General features: G+C 38.9%; 1 protein-coding gene across 1 annotated transcript in view; it reads right to left on the bottom strand.

Annotated features, from left to right (window-relative positions):
• Positions 1-338: 338 nt before the first annotated feature.
• The window catches only part of TSPAN5 (tetraspanin 5), a 77,733-nt gene continuing 60,959 nt past the window's right edge, over positions 339-17,112 (bottom strand). Inside the window, exons 3-8 of the mRNA XM_021550333.3 lie at positions 8,339-8,485; positions 6,350-6,520; positions 4,394-4,519; positions 1,363-1,410; positions 1,115-1,231; positions 339-524 (exon numbers count right to left, since the gene is read on the bottom strand). Coding sequence (XP_021406008.2) covers positions 459-524; positions 1,115-1,231; positions 1,363-1,410; positions 4,394-4,519; positions 6,350-6,520; positions 8,339-8,485 — 675 coding nt within the window. The 3' untranslated portion in view covers positions 339-458. The remainder of the gene's footprint in view (positions 525-1,114; positions 1,232-1,362; positions 1,411-4,393; positions 4,520-6,349; positions 6,521-8,338; positions 8,486-17,112) is intronic.

The raw sequence follows: 17,112 nt of genomic DNA, 5'->3' as shown, positions 1-17,112 counted from the left end.
GAAAACAAGAAGATTGTTCCTTTACAGAGTGGTGAGGAGATAGACCATCTCAGGAATATTTGGCAGCTATCAAAGACCTCATGACATGAATAAACAGCATATCCACAGATTACAACAATGCAACTCTGTCTCACTGAATACACCAATTTAAAAAAGTGTCCACTTGTTACTCAAAATCAAGAATACAGTAGAGATTCATGGCTCAACAGCTTTCAAAGTGGTGGTTTAAAAGAAAAAAAAATTGTCAGTGAGCAGCAGATTTTCAATAGCCCACTCTTCTCTCCCCCACCCCAAAAAAACACAAGTTCACTGCAATATCAGGAACTTAAACTTGAGACTACTTGGGAGAGAAGGCTTCCCTGTCACCCATGTCCATACAGCTTGGTGTCGGAGTGACACACTGGAGGTTTCAGAGGGTTTCGGTTGTCCAGTGTCTTCTTGTGATTACTTCAGCAGTTTTACCAGCTGGCTCTGACAGCCTCAATGTCGCTAACCAAATTCTGGGCTAAGCATATCCCAAATATCTGGAAGAGACAACAGTTTATTCATTTGGAGTATTAGACAACTTTTCACACAGGCAAACTCCTTAGGTTATACAGAACTTAGATAAGAAAGAAACACTAGAGGTAGACATTAAATTAACAGTAAGTGTTAGAAGAAGAAAGAACATTGCAGAACTCCTGCAGCCCAGTAAGTGTTGGAAAAAGAAAGAATATTCAGAACTCATGTAACCCCAGTATTTTTATGGTGCCTCTGGTTTCTAGTAACAGTTTTAGTCTTGTTTCAAAGCAATCCTAAAGGCTCTCTACTACTCATTTAAGCATCACTGGAAACAGTAGGTCTGTACAGACTTGAAAGCCTCTACATAAGGTTTATCTAACAGTGTTAGTTTCAACCTGCTGAGAGTTGAAAAGAAAAAAAATGCATCCCTGTAGATAAAAATTAAATATTCCTTAACACAAAGAAAGCCTCATACATTTAGTTCCCACTGCTAAAACCCACAAACAGACAACTGGCACTGCATTTCCCATTCACATATACAGCTTCTCCTCTCATACATTCACTTTATCTATTATTCTCCTGTGCAACTCATTACAGGGAACATGATGTTTACCTGCAGTAATGCTATCCCAATGAATATACCAGCAACTATGGTAAGGTTGTCCTGCAACCATTTCTCAAACTGAGGGACACAGCCTTTAGTGTAGATAACAATCTGCTGATCAACTTCCTGCCAAGGAGAAGAGGGAAGAAAACAGAGATAATTACATTAAACTACACCACCAGCAGAATAATCTCCTCTTGCAAAAGGGATTCAGATCCTTAACATACCACATTAAGAAGGAAGAAAAAAAAGCTTACTGGTTTTTGCCTTGCGTCGTAGCCACACTGAGTATTAATAACATCTTCCTAGAGGAGAGAGAGAGGGAGAAAAGGAGAAAAGAGGCAATCAGTAAAATGTCTCCCAAACGCCTTCTCCCAAATCCCTGGTGTTGGTTCTGTACGTAATAAGACGAATTACCCAAACTTTGGCTAGCATATTGCTTTAATAAAAAAACTTCATCCTTCACTCTGCACTATTAATTATTTGTAGTAAACAAGTCTCTCAAGTCAGCAAGCTGGGAAAACCAGCCCTCTACCTGGGTGAACGCCATGTTCCAGATACAAGCATTTAGTAAAGTAAAAGGACTAGGGAACATCTATGGTAAATGAAAGAACCTTCTGCTGAAAAGGTTCTGTCTGTACTAAAAAATATGCCAAGAGTATTGTTGCCATTTTCAGGGTTTGGTCTGTGCAGAATGAAGAGGTGACATGGAGCAGTTCTGTTGCAGAAGCTGCAAGTTCTTTCTGAAAATGTCTCTAGACGTATGTACAATTCCATACCAAAAACCTGAAAGAAAAAATAACAACTGGAGTAATGTGTTCTTACTGCCTGTTCTTTCTTATAGGAGCTTGATACCAATGGGAAAGGAGGGGTTTTTCCCTACTCCATTTCCTTTAGTACACCCAAAGCTCAGGCAATAAAATAGGCTCTGGCAGACTTTCCCTAGTGAACAAGTGCTTCCCTTTGGCAGCTGAAGCTGTTTTTTTTATTTTGTATACAGTTATTTCATGGTAATAAAATGAAGCATGAAACTTTTGGTATCAGCCACAATGGCAACAAAATATTAAGTTACTGACTTATCATATAATGACAGTGAGTACAATAAGGAGTACTCAATAAAGTGAGAAAATCGGCCAATCTTAGCTAGGTGTACCAAACACCACAATTTAATCCAATTGTGGGAAGTGAGAAAGACAAGCAGTGTCTTTGGATGAATTTTAAAAAACAGCCATATGGAAAAAAGTATCTCCTATCAGCATGGAAAGCTCCTCTGTTTCCTCACTTTGCAGAATGTCCAACAGGTCGCATTCCACCAGCGGCCAAAACTAGATTCCTTTATGGACCTTCAAAATTCAATCAACTTGTATCTCCTAATGAGACGAATACTTCTGTTCTGGGACCTAGGTGCCACAGACTATAATGGTGTAAAAGCACCTAAGATTCTGACAGAGGGATTTTAAGTTTTCTTTCTTGTGCTAAATGCCTACTTGCTTCATGATTAATGTCTTCTGCCTTTAACCTTGGAATTTGTTAACCAAAAGAAGGTATGAAAAATGCAATGGAAATAGTAAGTTTTCTAGACTTGCCTGTACAAGCATTTGGAACACTTCAACCTCCTTAACTACATCAAAATGAACTATGGTAGTCAAAATTTGTTTCAAGAAATTTATTTTAGCCTGCCTTAAACTTACCACTTTCTGATTCAAGCTAGACTAAAAACAGTAAGTCATCCATGTAACTGTTTGCATCAGTCCAGCACTGAAACCTGATTCTAAAAAGGGACAAATTTGCTTTCCTAAAGAATAAACCTATGTTTATCACTGCAATTGAACCAATCACAGCTTGGTTACAGTTATTTTACTTGTATGCATAACTTCTAATATTTTCTGTTTTAAAAGGCCATTAAGGTTGTTTTCTTACAGTGAATGAGATTTATCTCTGAATTTCTGGTTGCTACATCACACCCTAACGAACTGCATAGCCATTTACACAACTGAGAGAAACAGAGAACTTTAGGATGGATTATGTATTTATAGGATTACCTTGTACTGCTGTCACTGGTTTGGTTTTATAACAACTATATTTTTAAAACTGGGTTGTGATGACCTCTGTGTGGGTGGGTGGGCAGACAGGCAAACAGCAGAGGGAATCCTAAGCATAAAGTAATGTTTGAGTCTAATGTACATTTTGTTTTAATATCCCATTAGAATATTTTCAGCTATGTGTGTGAGAAAAATTCAAACTACTGTGAAGTCATGTTCACTGCACAGGAGGGGGAGAGCAGCAGCAACTGGACGTCAGGAGCAGCAACTGCATTGCTTTATTAGCAAGGCAGGAAGCACCTGAGGTGCTTTTTGGCAACTTGCCTAACTTCAGTCTGTGCTACACTAATACATTCAAGGAACTATAAGTCATTCCAGGTGAAGACAAAGCCACAGCTGAATTGCTAGATAATACAAGCACTCAAAGCCAGATTCTTTCAACCTATATAAAGTCAAATATATACAGTGCTAGGCACGTAAAAGTTCCCATGCACACACCCATCCCTGCTCCAAGCCTTTCCCTGTTAGTGAACTAATTCCCTACACTTTACTCTTCTTTATCATGTCCATATTAGCAATGTATGACTTCAACATTTCCCCTTGATGATCCAGAAGAGTAAATATTAAAAGACAAGAAAATTTACCTAAAAGCTGCTCCCACAAACAATTTTTAACTTTTCAAGCCTGATTTTGAGTGACTGTAGGACAGGTAGTAATTTTAAAGGTTAAAAAAGAGTATCTAAAGACACCTCTACCCAACTAAAGATTCTAACACAAACAAGTCAGTTCCCCAGGGCACAGACTGTCATTCATTACCATACCTGGCACAAACTGGGTCTTCAGCCTCAGGACACTGCATTAAATAATGAATAATACCTCCCTTTAAAGTGTCTGATCATAAGGGTTCCTGTTCTGATAAATTTCAATTGAAAGCTCACATTCTTCAACTGATTAAGTGCTTCTCCTTTTTATACTTGCTAAAATTAATATGTATGCTCAGCCAAGCCCATGGTTCTCTCCTTCTAATAAAAGCCACAAGCAATGAAGATTTAAGTTATTTTATGAGTTTTGCTGACTGCAGAAAAGTTAGTGATTATGCTGAGCTGCAAAAGCAAAAAAGAAAAATATATAGGTGCGTAAGAAGTTAATAATTAGGCTAAATTTCCAGAAATAAAAAAGGAAAATCTTGAAGCATTGTTTACAACTGGAACAGAACACCCATCCTAGCCTCTAGACCATCACTTACAGCAGGGTCTTTAGTACAGCAAGAGAATGGCACTCCACAGCGCTCTCGGCTCGCATTGGAATCTGTACAATTGAAGTAAATATTAAGGTTCCAGTCATCAGCTCCAAAAGCCCCACAGCACTGCCACTAGAACAAAAAAAAAAAAAAGAAGCTTCTTAAATTTCAGAATGAAAATCTCAGCATTAGTAACATGCATCGCTGCTGCCAGTTTCCCTCTAGCTTTCAAAACAAAATCTGAAACTCCCACTGCTTTCATTGAAACGATCTTTTTTTGTTTGGTTGGGGATTTTTGTAAATTTTTTTAAAATACCATTCCAAATGGGTAAATTGTTCCAAAGTTATCATGTGATTAAAGTTACGTTCACACCCAGCTATGCTGCTCTCTGGAGAGACACCCGGGGGTGAGCTGGAAAGCCTACACAATACCACAGAGTTGCACAGGCCCACAAGCTCAGGCCTGAGGGACAGTAGAGCCAAGAGTACAATATTCTGTCCAGTCTAATGAGCCCTGGATTTTCAGAAGAACAAGCTCCAAGGGCTACACTGGTATAGCTACTCCTTTTGCCAGTTTGGGGGAACTTTGCCTGGCTGTACATCAGACAGCGTGGACACATTGTTCCCTGAGCATCCCACATTGCACAATGAACACCTTTAGTGAATCCTTCAAAGAGTAAATCTGCTAAAGGCTGGCATAGTCTGGAAAAACATGTTGAACACACAAGGAATTGATGTGTTTTGCTGAACATACAAAGAATGGATTGGAGACCAGTGAAACACTGATGGTTTACAGCATTTAAGGAGCTAGACCAATGAACTCATCTATGTCAACTTAAAAAAACAAACCAACATTTTTAAAAGCATTGGAAAAGCCATTCTCTCCTTCTAGATGTAGCAGTTCTCTTTGCAATACCTGACATGTCTTTATACACTAGCTCTCTACTGGTTAAAGAAGTAACTCGCTCTCACAACTCATGCTGCCTCTGGCTGAGTGCTAATCCAGTTAGAAGAGAAAGGCTTTATGAAGTCACTGCAAATTTGGACTGTAGCCTTTGACTGCATACAAGTGGACTACTACTTTCAGTTTGTAGTGACCTCTGACCTTCTTGCAAAAGATTCAAAACAGTGCAAGTATCCACGTCCTCTTATTTACCATTTTTCCCCCAGGCACAGAGAAGCAAATCAAGCATTGAAACAATTTTAATTGCAGAATGTACAAAAATTAGTAAACATGAATTCAACCAACACTTAGTCATGTTAGCCACACAGCACCAGATTCAAAGAGGACTTCATCAACACCAGCCAGAACTGAGTACTGGAGAGGGAAGGTACTGGCAGACCTTGTGTGCAAAAGTCAGTGCAAGACTTCTTTATCTACACTGAGAAATTACAGAGCTTAACCTGCACAAACAGGTGCACCACTGGTTTCACCCTTCCCTCACAAGTGCAGATGTGGCATCACTTAGAGGTGTCCTACAAGAACTCTACACTTTATTAGGCTTATTCCATTAAGCCTACTTCAGAAGGAATAAAATTGTAGCTTCATTTGGACCAAATAAATACCTCTGCCACTCTGCAGTGTGGTGTAGCACTTCTAATGCCACTAAAACTACACCAACATTTATCTTAGGACCAAAGAAATCTTAGAAAATGAGAAATTTCTTAAACAGATGTGATAGCTTCTACCATAAAGTATTTAAACTTTGACACATTATCTCTAAGTCTTCAAGAAAAATCACCCCAACTCTCCATCTTGTTTTATGCAGTCATACATCAATAAAGCCACTTTACATAGGTGCTGTATGTTTGCAGCTCTGTAAAAACAAATATAAATACATTCAATGGCATTATATGCTAGAATATTTCTGTTGCTCCTTGAAGGAACAGATGAAAAGTAAAAAATAAGAGCAGGTATTTCTTAAAAGTAAGCTTTACAAAAAGATAAACATTCCAACTTACATATTCCTGTGTGAAGTCTATGAGATTTTGTAAATCAATGTCATCTCGGTATGCTCTGATGTTGTTGTTTATAAAGAAATACAGCTGGTCCTTTATCCAGTCTTTGAAAACAAATGCTAGAACACCAGCAGTGAGCTCCAAGAAGAAGATAATTCCAAGAAATACAGAGAACTATGAAGAAAATAAAAAAGGCTAAAATTATTTTCCTTTATGACCAAACTTTTCCAAAGCTCAGTTATATCCAGGGATAAGGCTTTATCTGTTTCAGTGCAAGTTCAAGCCATTTTGGCATATAGGATATTTTTAATTAAAAACACACCATTTTTATTGCAGCTGAAGCACAGAAATCTTAATTCTATTCTAACAAATAAAAAAGATGCTAACAAATGGCCAAACCTTGGACATTTCAAAGAGATACAAGAGAATTTACTGTAAATTTCAAGACACAGCTAGTCATCACTACATGTAGGGCCCTTGAAAACCAGTCTTAAATTTCAACATAGGCACTTACATTTCAGAAGGCATAAAAAACTAATGTAAAATGTGCCAGTAAAATGCTTTCTACATGACTTTGCTTCAGATCCTCTCACTGGCAAAGCTTCCCCAAATCAGAAATTGGTAACAGCAGAAATTAATTAATGACTAAGTTGGAGCGGAATTTCTATGAAATTATTCACATCCACATTAAAACTAAATGAGACTGCTATGATTAATTCAAATGCAATGGATGCCAAAGGCATTACTAATGATCTACCACTTTCCCTAAGCATTTCCACTGAGTCTACACTGTTTTAAACCACACAGGGGTCCTGGTATACTGGAAGTCCATCCCCTTTGCAACTGTGCCTTTGAGTTTCATTTTAATATGCTTTCTGTGTGTATTCAGATACATTTTTAATTTCTCCTGCAGCTGCTGTATGGGAAGCTATTTCTGGTACAGCAGATGGGCTCATTTTAGGCAAGCTAAGAGAAGCAAGGAAGAAAAAACTGTTACAAGCTGCTTTATAAATGCCTCAAGAACTGTGACTCTCAATTGCCTCCTCCCCTTATACAACATGTCTGTGGGAGCCAAATGTGTTACTTGGAGGTAGTTATTTCACTGGAAGCTTTTTCATGTATGTATTAACACTTAATGTTTATGAGAATACAACTGTGTCCACAGACAGTGCCCACCTCTGGAAATGGGAGTGATGGAGCAAAGAATCTTCTTTACTATAAATCCTCAATTTATCTAAAAGTGAATATGATACTGTTATCCTCATTTTCAAAAGCCACAGGAGGAAGTCTTTCACAATACAGAACCCAGCTACTTAGCTGAAGAAGTTCTGCATACTGAGGTACATTTGTATACCAGCAGCTCCTTCCTTAACCAGCAATCCAGCCCAGAGTTCAAGAAAACTTCCATTTTCTTTCTGCATCCTGGACACATTCTCCTCCCCTTCACATTCTCAGGCCCCAGCACTGAAAGCAATGAAGCCTTTTCCAATTAGCTAAATGGCAAGGACTGAGAGTATCAGCTCAACTGAGGATATTGTTACAGTCCTATCTCCTCTGTACCATGGGGAGCCCTTGCACAGCACAAGTCACAAGGGTCACATTCACTGCTGCATCTACATCCCTCGTATTTCATAGGCAGCTTCTTATGGACTCCAAGTTCAACACACAGATTCTCACAAGAAATTTCTCTCTTTTTGTGATAGGGAAGCAAAATGTTAGGCTATATCCATATGAAAAGCAGTACTTCCATGTTATGATTCTTACCATCAATAGTTTTGAGCTTCAAAATAGTTTTGAGCTTTAAAAATACCAGTAAGCCCCAGAGACTGAAGAGCTGTAAGGTGTTAAAAGCTAAGTGCTTTCCTGATACTCTGACACTGGATAACACCTTCCTCTCCAAAATACATTTTAAAAGCTTAACACAGTTAAAGACAACAGACAACATGGCACGCTACATAAATGAGGAATGTTACAGTTGCAAAAGCTACTTACAAATTTGAGAAGAAAAGTGTTTTCTCGTAAAGCTCCAATGCATCCTGCAAATCCCAAAATGAACATAACTCCTCCTACCACTAGGAAGAGCCAAACAGGATCAAAGCCTCCCAGGTCAGTGATGGAGGAGATATTGGACAGCACTCCCTGAGAGAGAGAGAGACAATGCCAAGAGATAAAAAGTATATTCAGCTTTCTGTTGTACAAATTCTGCCTGCATTTTTTCTTCTTAAAAAGGAAGAAGGCTACAGCAAAATAAATGTTCTGCAGTACAGCAAGAAAACACAATTAAGAAAATCTTTGTATCCCAAGAGAGATAAAAAGTGCAATTATGTGCAATATTTCTGAATCAACATGTGAGTGAGTAACAAAATGTTCCTGAAGAATTCTCTGTGAGAAACCTACAGGGCATTTTCTGCTTAGGTAGCTATAAGAAGTAGCGTGCCAGAAACTCAACAGATATTTGAGCAAAACTTACCTTACTCTAATTACCCTGAGACACATTTTATGTATCATATACATAATCTATGTAAACACACAGTTACATGTTATATAGAAAAAATGTTAAAAGCAATAAAACCACCTTGAATTTAGCATTTATTCCCAGTATTTACAGGAATTGTCAGAAATTAGAAGTGAGCTCCTAGACTACAGTATCTTGCAACAAAAGTTTTTCAACAAATTTTGACAAACTATATAATCTGGCCAATTCAACTTTAGGCACCTACAGTGCCAATACCTCATTCTAGAAATAAAGTATGGCTACTGACTAATTAGTTAGCAGGAAGAATTTGAAAATATCAAAGTCTCTTAGTAGGATGAAAGACAATTTAAGAAATTGTCTCGGGACATGGTTTACACTAACTCAGAATAGACCTATCATATGTTATACCACATATGCTGTGTTTTACATATGACAGCACAGTCTGCTTGTAATGTCATTTCTGCCTTGGAAGCAAAGCTTGGGTTGCAACACCAGTAATCCTGAGGAACTATTTTGATTTTTTGAACACATTTTAGGCAGAGTTTGGCTGATGTTGAACAGATGGGTCATATCAAAAAGCAAGTACAAAGTTTACCCTATCCCAGTGTGTTTGCACAGAAACAATTACAGTTTCCTAAGGCTTCTCAGCAGAAAAAAATGCTGACAGTTCACTTCTCTTCATTCCCCTCTCCAGTTCTGTAGGTCAAGGCAAAGCACACTGCTGTGTCTCCTCACAGAAGCCTGAACTCAGGCTGAGTGCTGTGGACTACTGCTTCCTCTAATTCCTGCATGATGCTGTGGCTTGAGAAGCAGCAGAGATCTCTACATCTTCAGCTCCTTATTTGCAAAACTCTACTGCTCATCCTTTTTCTTATTCCTGTTCATACCCCTTTGTTTCTTTGAAATAGTCCCAAAATAGCAAGAGCGTGTTACCATAACCTCATTTCCAGAAGTTTAAAGTAACATTGTTTATGATGACTGTTCACAACTGTGGCTTTAGACCTGTGATTATATATATATACACACACACATACTCATTTTGGACCATGCAAAATGTATCAATTGTCATGTAACCAATATCTCTAACACATTACTTCATGTAGTCTGCAACCGCTTTCATAGTTTCCCAAGCAAAACTCAAGCAAGCAGTAAATATAGACAGTACTCAAAGCTTATAATTCTGAAGAAAAGGACAGAGTAAATAAAATGCACATGTGAATTTCACCAATGCACACATCAAAAAGCCTTAGAAAAGGCCAAAACCCAAAGAAAAATCTGACTATAACTCAATTCTAAAATACAAACAATCATCCAACAGCATGAATGACATTCGCTAAGTTTATTCTTTTCCCTCCTACTAGAGAAGGCTATTGCCTGAGAGGGATGAAAAAAAAAAAATCACATTCATCACTTTCCTCCTACATCACATATAGTACTAGCCTTACTGACATTCATTAAAAAACTAAAAAGAGATGTAAGGAACAAAGTAACACAACTCAGAGCCAGCACTGCTATTGAAGCGGAGCAGCTGGCCCGTCCCTTTTTCTGGCACCATCGCAGTAAAAAGATGATATACACCAAGATGAAATGAACACTTACCTATCATTAACACTTACATCAACTTGTGCAAAAGTTTTTCCACAACTTTTGTTTCATTACATTTGTTATAGAAAAGAAATCCAAGCCACTTTTTTGGCTATGAATAACAAGCAATATAAACAGGATAATCAAACAACACAAAACCTTTGAAAAAATCAAGGCCTTGGCCCTACACAAGTCAAGAATCATAAGCTCTGCCTCAAAGGGAAAACAAGTACTAAAATTATTTCTTTGCAAAGTTTTCAATTCCTTTTCTCTGTGCTTACACAGTTACCATAAGATGAGAATAATTTCTGCCCTAAAGGAAGCACTACTACTCTTTTCTTTTAACATCAGCTGATTTTTGAATTAATGGACTGTGGTGTAGTAGAATGAAAAAAACTAGTCAGTGGAGAAAGGATGTTGCCTTTGTTATTACTTGTATTTACTTCTTTAAAATTCCAAAAGAGATTAGTATTTAAGTATCTCTTCATAAGACACTGTGTCTTTCCTTAAAAACAAAGCAAACAAAATCAAATAAATCAACAAAAAAACTCAAAGCAAATTACTATACTAAATCAACTTATTTCCATATGAAAGTAGACAAATTCAAATGAAAATTACACTGTTTTTTCTACTTCTGCGCTTTTTCCCTTTACTCGATTTTCTAGAACTGCCAGGCTCTTAGCAGCCTGTAATGCCACATGTTGGCTGGCCATTCCTCAGGGTAGCTGTGTTCCAACAAAAACTGCATAAATCAACACAGACTTTATCTGCCATTGTTTGCTGTCCTTGGAAAGCACCTTTATGTGCATCTGTTGCTAGTCCACATATGGCATTAATAAGCCTAACTTGGATAAATCCCAAATAACACATCCTAACAATGCAAAGCACATACTGCTTAATTCTTGTTTTACCCCATATGCTCTCTGCATATGAACGTCAAGTTATCAGTATTCTGTAGAGACATCTTAGGATACACAATCTTCAGAGAGGTTTTGTCACTAAAACAATAGCTAGCAGTGGGAATGAGAAACACAGACAATGCGCTGTGATTACAGCTTGAGATATGCAGAAGTAGTCTAATAGAAGTTTACTGCTTCCTTCTCAGGATACAATTTTCCAGTCTTGTACTCTGGACATTTACAAGTAAGTTCTCTGAAGATGCGGCAGTGCAATACCCTGAAAAAAAGCATATTTTGCTTCAAGCAGCAGGGCAACAACTGGGGAATAATATCTCATTTTATATTGTTAAGAAGATCTAAATGTACAGTCCTCTAAGCACATACTCTTCCTATCCACTACAAGTTTCTATAATGCCTACTACCACAATATCAAATTTTTTTTTTTGGCTGCAACAGCTACCCCTGGGAAAAGTTTGACACAGATGTACAAATGCCTGGTAGTGACCAATTCTGTCTTCAACCCATCTTAAGCAAAAGCAGAAGGAAACATTTCCAGAGGTGCTTGAGCAGAAGATCAGTAATTTCATATTCTAAAACTACATCCTCCACAATGTGCTCTGAATCCTCAGGCTGAGCAGTCAGTCATGGAATATATGGTGACTGTCCACTTCTCTCATGCATCAGTGCAAGACCTAAACAAACCACCTGTAAATACTTTAAAGTAAAGCTTCCCACAAATGCAAGGTATTTTTCCTCAGCAACATTGCTGCAGTTGCCCACTACAACCATGGCTGTTAAATTGTTGCAAGTACTCTGATACCTTAACATCTAAAAGGAGGAGCAATTTTTTCCTCAAGACCTATTCTCATTTTTAAGTATGGTTATTTTTGAGGTATACACATCGCTTCCTTGGTAGTTTAGGCATGTGTGTAATCTGTATTGGCATAAAATGCTTTGTTTGTACAAAGCTACATACTCAAGTAATTTACTTCTCACTATGGTGTCAACCCAGGGCTCTGCTGTAGTCCCACAAGGAGAGCCAGCAGGACATGTTCCCTGGCTGATCTCCAGCTCATCTGTTGGCTCTGTTCCTCCACCCTCCATAGCCTGTTGTACATTACAGTCCACAAGTTGCTATTTAATATTTTAATCCAACACAAGCTAAAATTTGGTGTAGCGAAACAACAGAAGTATCATCCATAAGTGAACTAAAGCAACAGTAAAGTTGTGAAAAAAGTTCTTTTATTTATGAAATGTACTTCAATCATTAGGATACAATGATGCATGGATAGAACAGGAAAGAGACCCCATATTTCTACCCCATCCCAAATTCAGGAGAAGTCAAATGAAATTATTAGGACCTGGCTCTTTTCTTCAGCACAAGGGTGCATTTCATCCACCAAGAAATGTCAGACAATCAAGCCAGGCAGAACAAAAACTCCTGCAGAACTGGAGTATTCTCCTCCTGCTATGTGAGCACAAGAGCCTGAGAGATGCCTGATAGGTCCTCTGTTATCACGTCATGTTTTCCTCATGGCCAGAGCCCTCCACACTACAAGCAGGATCTCATTTATAGCTCAAGGGAGAACAAGGCAAAGGGAAAATGCTGGTATTGAACACGGGAGCTCATGAATGCCCCTCCTGATTTATAGCTGCACAATAGTTTGCCTTTATCCCATCAGTAAAGAATAAGGAAGGAACAGTTACATACAAAAGCAATAAGGGTGCACACCTCACCCCATCTCCATCTTGTACTCTTTAAGATCATGAGAACAGTTTGTACTACTTTCCAGAGACAGAGCCCTGACTCCAGCTCCTGCCTTTGGTGCACATCTGTATTAATATTTCAGGACAGATCCAGCAGTCTTTTTAAAGTGATCACACACAAGTTGTGCTTCATGCTCCATGAAGCACAGCTCATGCTCCAAACACTAGCAAGCATTAAGTCCACAAGATCACACTAGAACTAGGTAGAAAAGAACTCAAACCCTTCAAAACCTGCAGTGTGCAAGCTGGATCTTCAGCACCACTTCCTCTCCTGTTGGTCCCCACTGCCTGCATTTAGCAGTAGCAGCCCTCACAGGCTGAGCCCAAAGCCAGACACACATCTCACAGGCTGCAGCAGTGACCCCGTGTTGTCACACCTACATAATCTGATGCATTCCTGGGTTCTTAAGGGAGTCACAAGTGCACTAACAAACCAGTGACATTTCAGATCATCTGCTGCTGAACAGCTGCTGCTGTAACAGGCACAGTCACAAACTGCGGGACAAGGAAGAATGGCTCCAACTGAAAACACTCCAGACAGCACCAATTTTGAAAAGCTGACCCAGTAATGAAAATTCAAGGCAAAATGAGTCAGAGACAACTTAGAAGAATCATCAACCTAAGAAACAAAGAGGTGATATGATGAGTGTATAAGGAATTTGGCCCACAGGATGCATGTAAAAGAAGGGAACTCAACATTACAATGGGATGGGAGAAATCCACTAATTCCTATTTTCCATTTCCTCCAAGACAGAAAAAAAAAACCTTCTTTGCTGTAATCTCTCATTACTGGGAGGACAAAACAAAAACAAAACAAACAAAACCAAACAAGTAACAAACAAACAAAAAAGCATCCCACACCATACATCCAAGAAATGCAGAAGATCAGAAAAAGATATATCAATACCAGATTTTCTGAAATAACCATTTTTGCAAACACAGGTTTAGCCTTTTCACAGCCTTCTCTGCAGGACTTAGTATCACTGGCAAAAAGTAACATCTAGGGGTGATGATAAATAAAAGTATTTTCAAATGCATGATTTTAAAACAGAAAAATGTCTCTCTGCTTTGTTAGTCATAAACTCCATGCAGTGCCTCCATGCTGCGCATCTGAATGAACATAGGGAACAGAACAATACTCATTGAAACATGCCAAATTAATTCTACTCCAGAATTTTGTCTCTGCAAGCAAGAAACTAGTCAGGGATGTTTACAAATCTTATTTCTTTGATTTTTGTTGGTTTTGCATTTCCCACAGCAAACAGTAATAGCAGCAGAACTTTATTTTTCAAGTGTTTAATGGAGGAAAAGAACTAGTCTAGCTTTCTTGTGCTGACAGAGTTCAAAAGGTGAATAACTAGCACAAATACACACAAGATAGAGATTTTTAGACTTTTCAGGATTAATGACTATTAAGTGTTGGAACACTAGTAAATAATTTAAGAGCCTGCCTGTTTAGATTATGCATCTTTATGTACTGAAATTTAAATGAAGTGCAATAGTGGATCCCCTCCTCTCTTCTCCAGTCCTATAAAACCCACACAGAGGTCTTAGAGGCGAGATATAGGCTTTGGGTATCCTTCAGCCTGTAACGTACATAAAATATGTACAATTTCCTGGTTGGCAATAATTTTTGGAAGAACTGTGTAATAGAAATGTATGCACAACAATTATGGAGTGACTAGTACATCACTCCTTTCTGCTGTCAGCCACCCACTGGGACAAGAGAAGTGGGAATTTTTTCCTGAAAACAACTTTAGTTTTCACTTCAGGGCAAGGAGAGACAGGTCGGATCTAACAAATTGTGATTATTTCCATGTACAGAGTTTAGCTTGTGCAAGAACACCAAAGCAGACCTAAATCACCTTAGACAAGTGGAAGTCTATCTTAAAACTTCAGATCCAGATTTAGAGCTCCTTCTTAATAAGAATACTCTGCTGGCACCCAGAGATACCATAGTGGTACTCCAAACTGCACACGATTTCTGAGCTGAAGGAACTTATTGTTATGCTGATTTAACTGGAAAAGCTCAGAAGCCAAACTTGTGCACATTGTCAGCTTCTTCCATTTCTCCCTCTTCATTTCAGTCAACTTCATATACAAACTAAATTTAATCACCAAAATTGAAAGATTTCTTCCCTACTTTAGTATCTCCTACTTTTTCTCCCTCCTACTTAACAGTTTAGCCGAAAACCACAGTGCTATCCTAAAAAGTCCCTCTCCATGGACAATCTTATAAGGTCTCAGAAAACATAACAGCAATTCATCACTTAGGCTCACAACTCTTGAACATAAATCTTCTGCAGGTAGCCGGGAAGCTTATTTTCCCAAGCACCTAATGGTATCACAAACAGCCTTAAGACCACAATATCTAATACATACAACCAAGGAGGGAAATTGACATTTTGTACAAGTCTGGCTTATTTTTAAAGAGTCAACAGAAGACATGACTTGAAGTGGTTAAGAAAAACAATGAAATACAAACATTTTCCCCTGCTGCTGAGCAAAAGTGCTGTAAGTTGCTGAGGTTTCACACAGACGCTTTGTATGCTAACAATGTTCATGCCACTGCTGCAGGGAGGAGGGTGGAAATCGGCTGCCATGGATAAACTATTTAATGGTGCAAGCCCAAGCCTGGCATGCCTGAAAACACTGCGAGACTGTGACCTATACAGTGCCACCATGTATAGATAGCTTTATTCATCCCCAGAGTTTATTGCCCCCACCCCACCCCCAGCTCTCTTTCAGGTTCATGGCTCAGAATGCTAATTGCCCAGCTTTTGTCTAGGGCTGGCTCACTGGCTGTCAAGCCAATTCTATTGCCTACTTGACAAATGAGCTCTTTTGCCTCCCTGCAAAGGCCACAAGGAAGGCCACAAGACTGTATATCATGCTTTTCTTCTTCACAAGAAAGTTTAAAGGGAAGAATTCAAGCCAACTTAGCAAAAAAAGAGAAACTAGGCACCAAGTCCACAAATCTGTCCCGAATTTATTTTAACCAACAGCCAATAGGAATCCTGTGAGCTCTGGATTATTTTTTTACATCCTGCAGTTTTCACGTGACCTGGAATATTATCTTTTTACCTTGAAAATATTCTATGAAGCAGAAAAGGTATATATAAAGTATATACAAGTTGATGTCCAGGCTATAAAATCACACAGCTTGAACATAAAGCCACACAATTCAAAATAGAAGTTAATTAAAATCCTCCCCACTACCAAATGAAGTTTACAGTAGGAGTCCTGAATACCTACTAATGCAAAAACCCCTTATAAATTTACACATTACAAACATCAGTGTCAAGTTCAAGTTTGATAAAGTCAAGTTCATTGGGACAGCAGCAAATCTTCACAGAATGGTTGAAGTCATCTGGCCACCTAGCTCTGGCTGCATAGAACCATGTCCTGATTGCTTTGGAAAAATCTCCAAACACAGAAACTGCATTCAAATCCTCCCTGGGCAAACTGTGCCAGCACTCAGTCATCCTCAAATTATAAAAAAAGGGTGCTTCCCGCTGTTCAGGGGAAACCCCACCTGTGTTTCATTTTGTGCCCATTGCCTTTGTCACTGGACACCACTGAAAACAGCCTGGCTCCATCCCCGAGCCTACTCTTCCCTGGACTAAACAGTCTTTGTTCTCTCAGCCTTTCCCTGTAGGAGAGAAGCTCCAGTAGTTTAATCATCTACTCAGCCCTTTGCTGAATTCTATAGTATGTCAGCATCCCTCTTGGACTGGAGAACCCAGAACTGGCCTAGATGTGGCTTCGCCAGCACTGAACAGAGAATTCCCTCCCTCAACTTGTTGGCAATACTCCTAGTACAGCCCAGGCCACATTCGCCTTCTGTGTCACAAGGACACAGTGCTGGCTCATGGTTTGACTTTGTGTACCCCAAGTCCTTCTCTGACAAGCTGCTTTGTTGTTGTACAGTGTACCATTACAACAGCCCATAGTGCCTATGGGATGTACACCCCAGCCTTAGGCAAGCAGCAGCCTAGCCAGAGAAGTGTTGCTTTTCAGTTATGTTACAGATCTCTCAA

This window comes from Lonchura striata, chromosome 4 (assembly GCF_046129695.1).
Source record: "Lonchura striata isolate bLonStr1 chromosome 4, bLonStr1.mat, whole genome shotgun sequence".
In the NCBI taxonomy this organism is placed as follows: Eukaryota; Metazoa; Chordata; class Aves; order Passeriformes; family Estrildidae; genus Lonchura; species Lonchura striata.
This window is presented reverse-complemented; position numbering and strand designations above follow the sequence as displayed.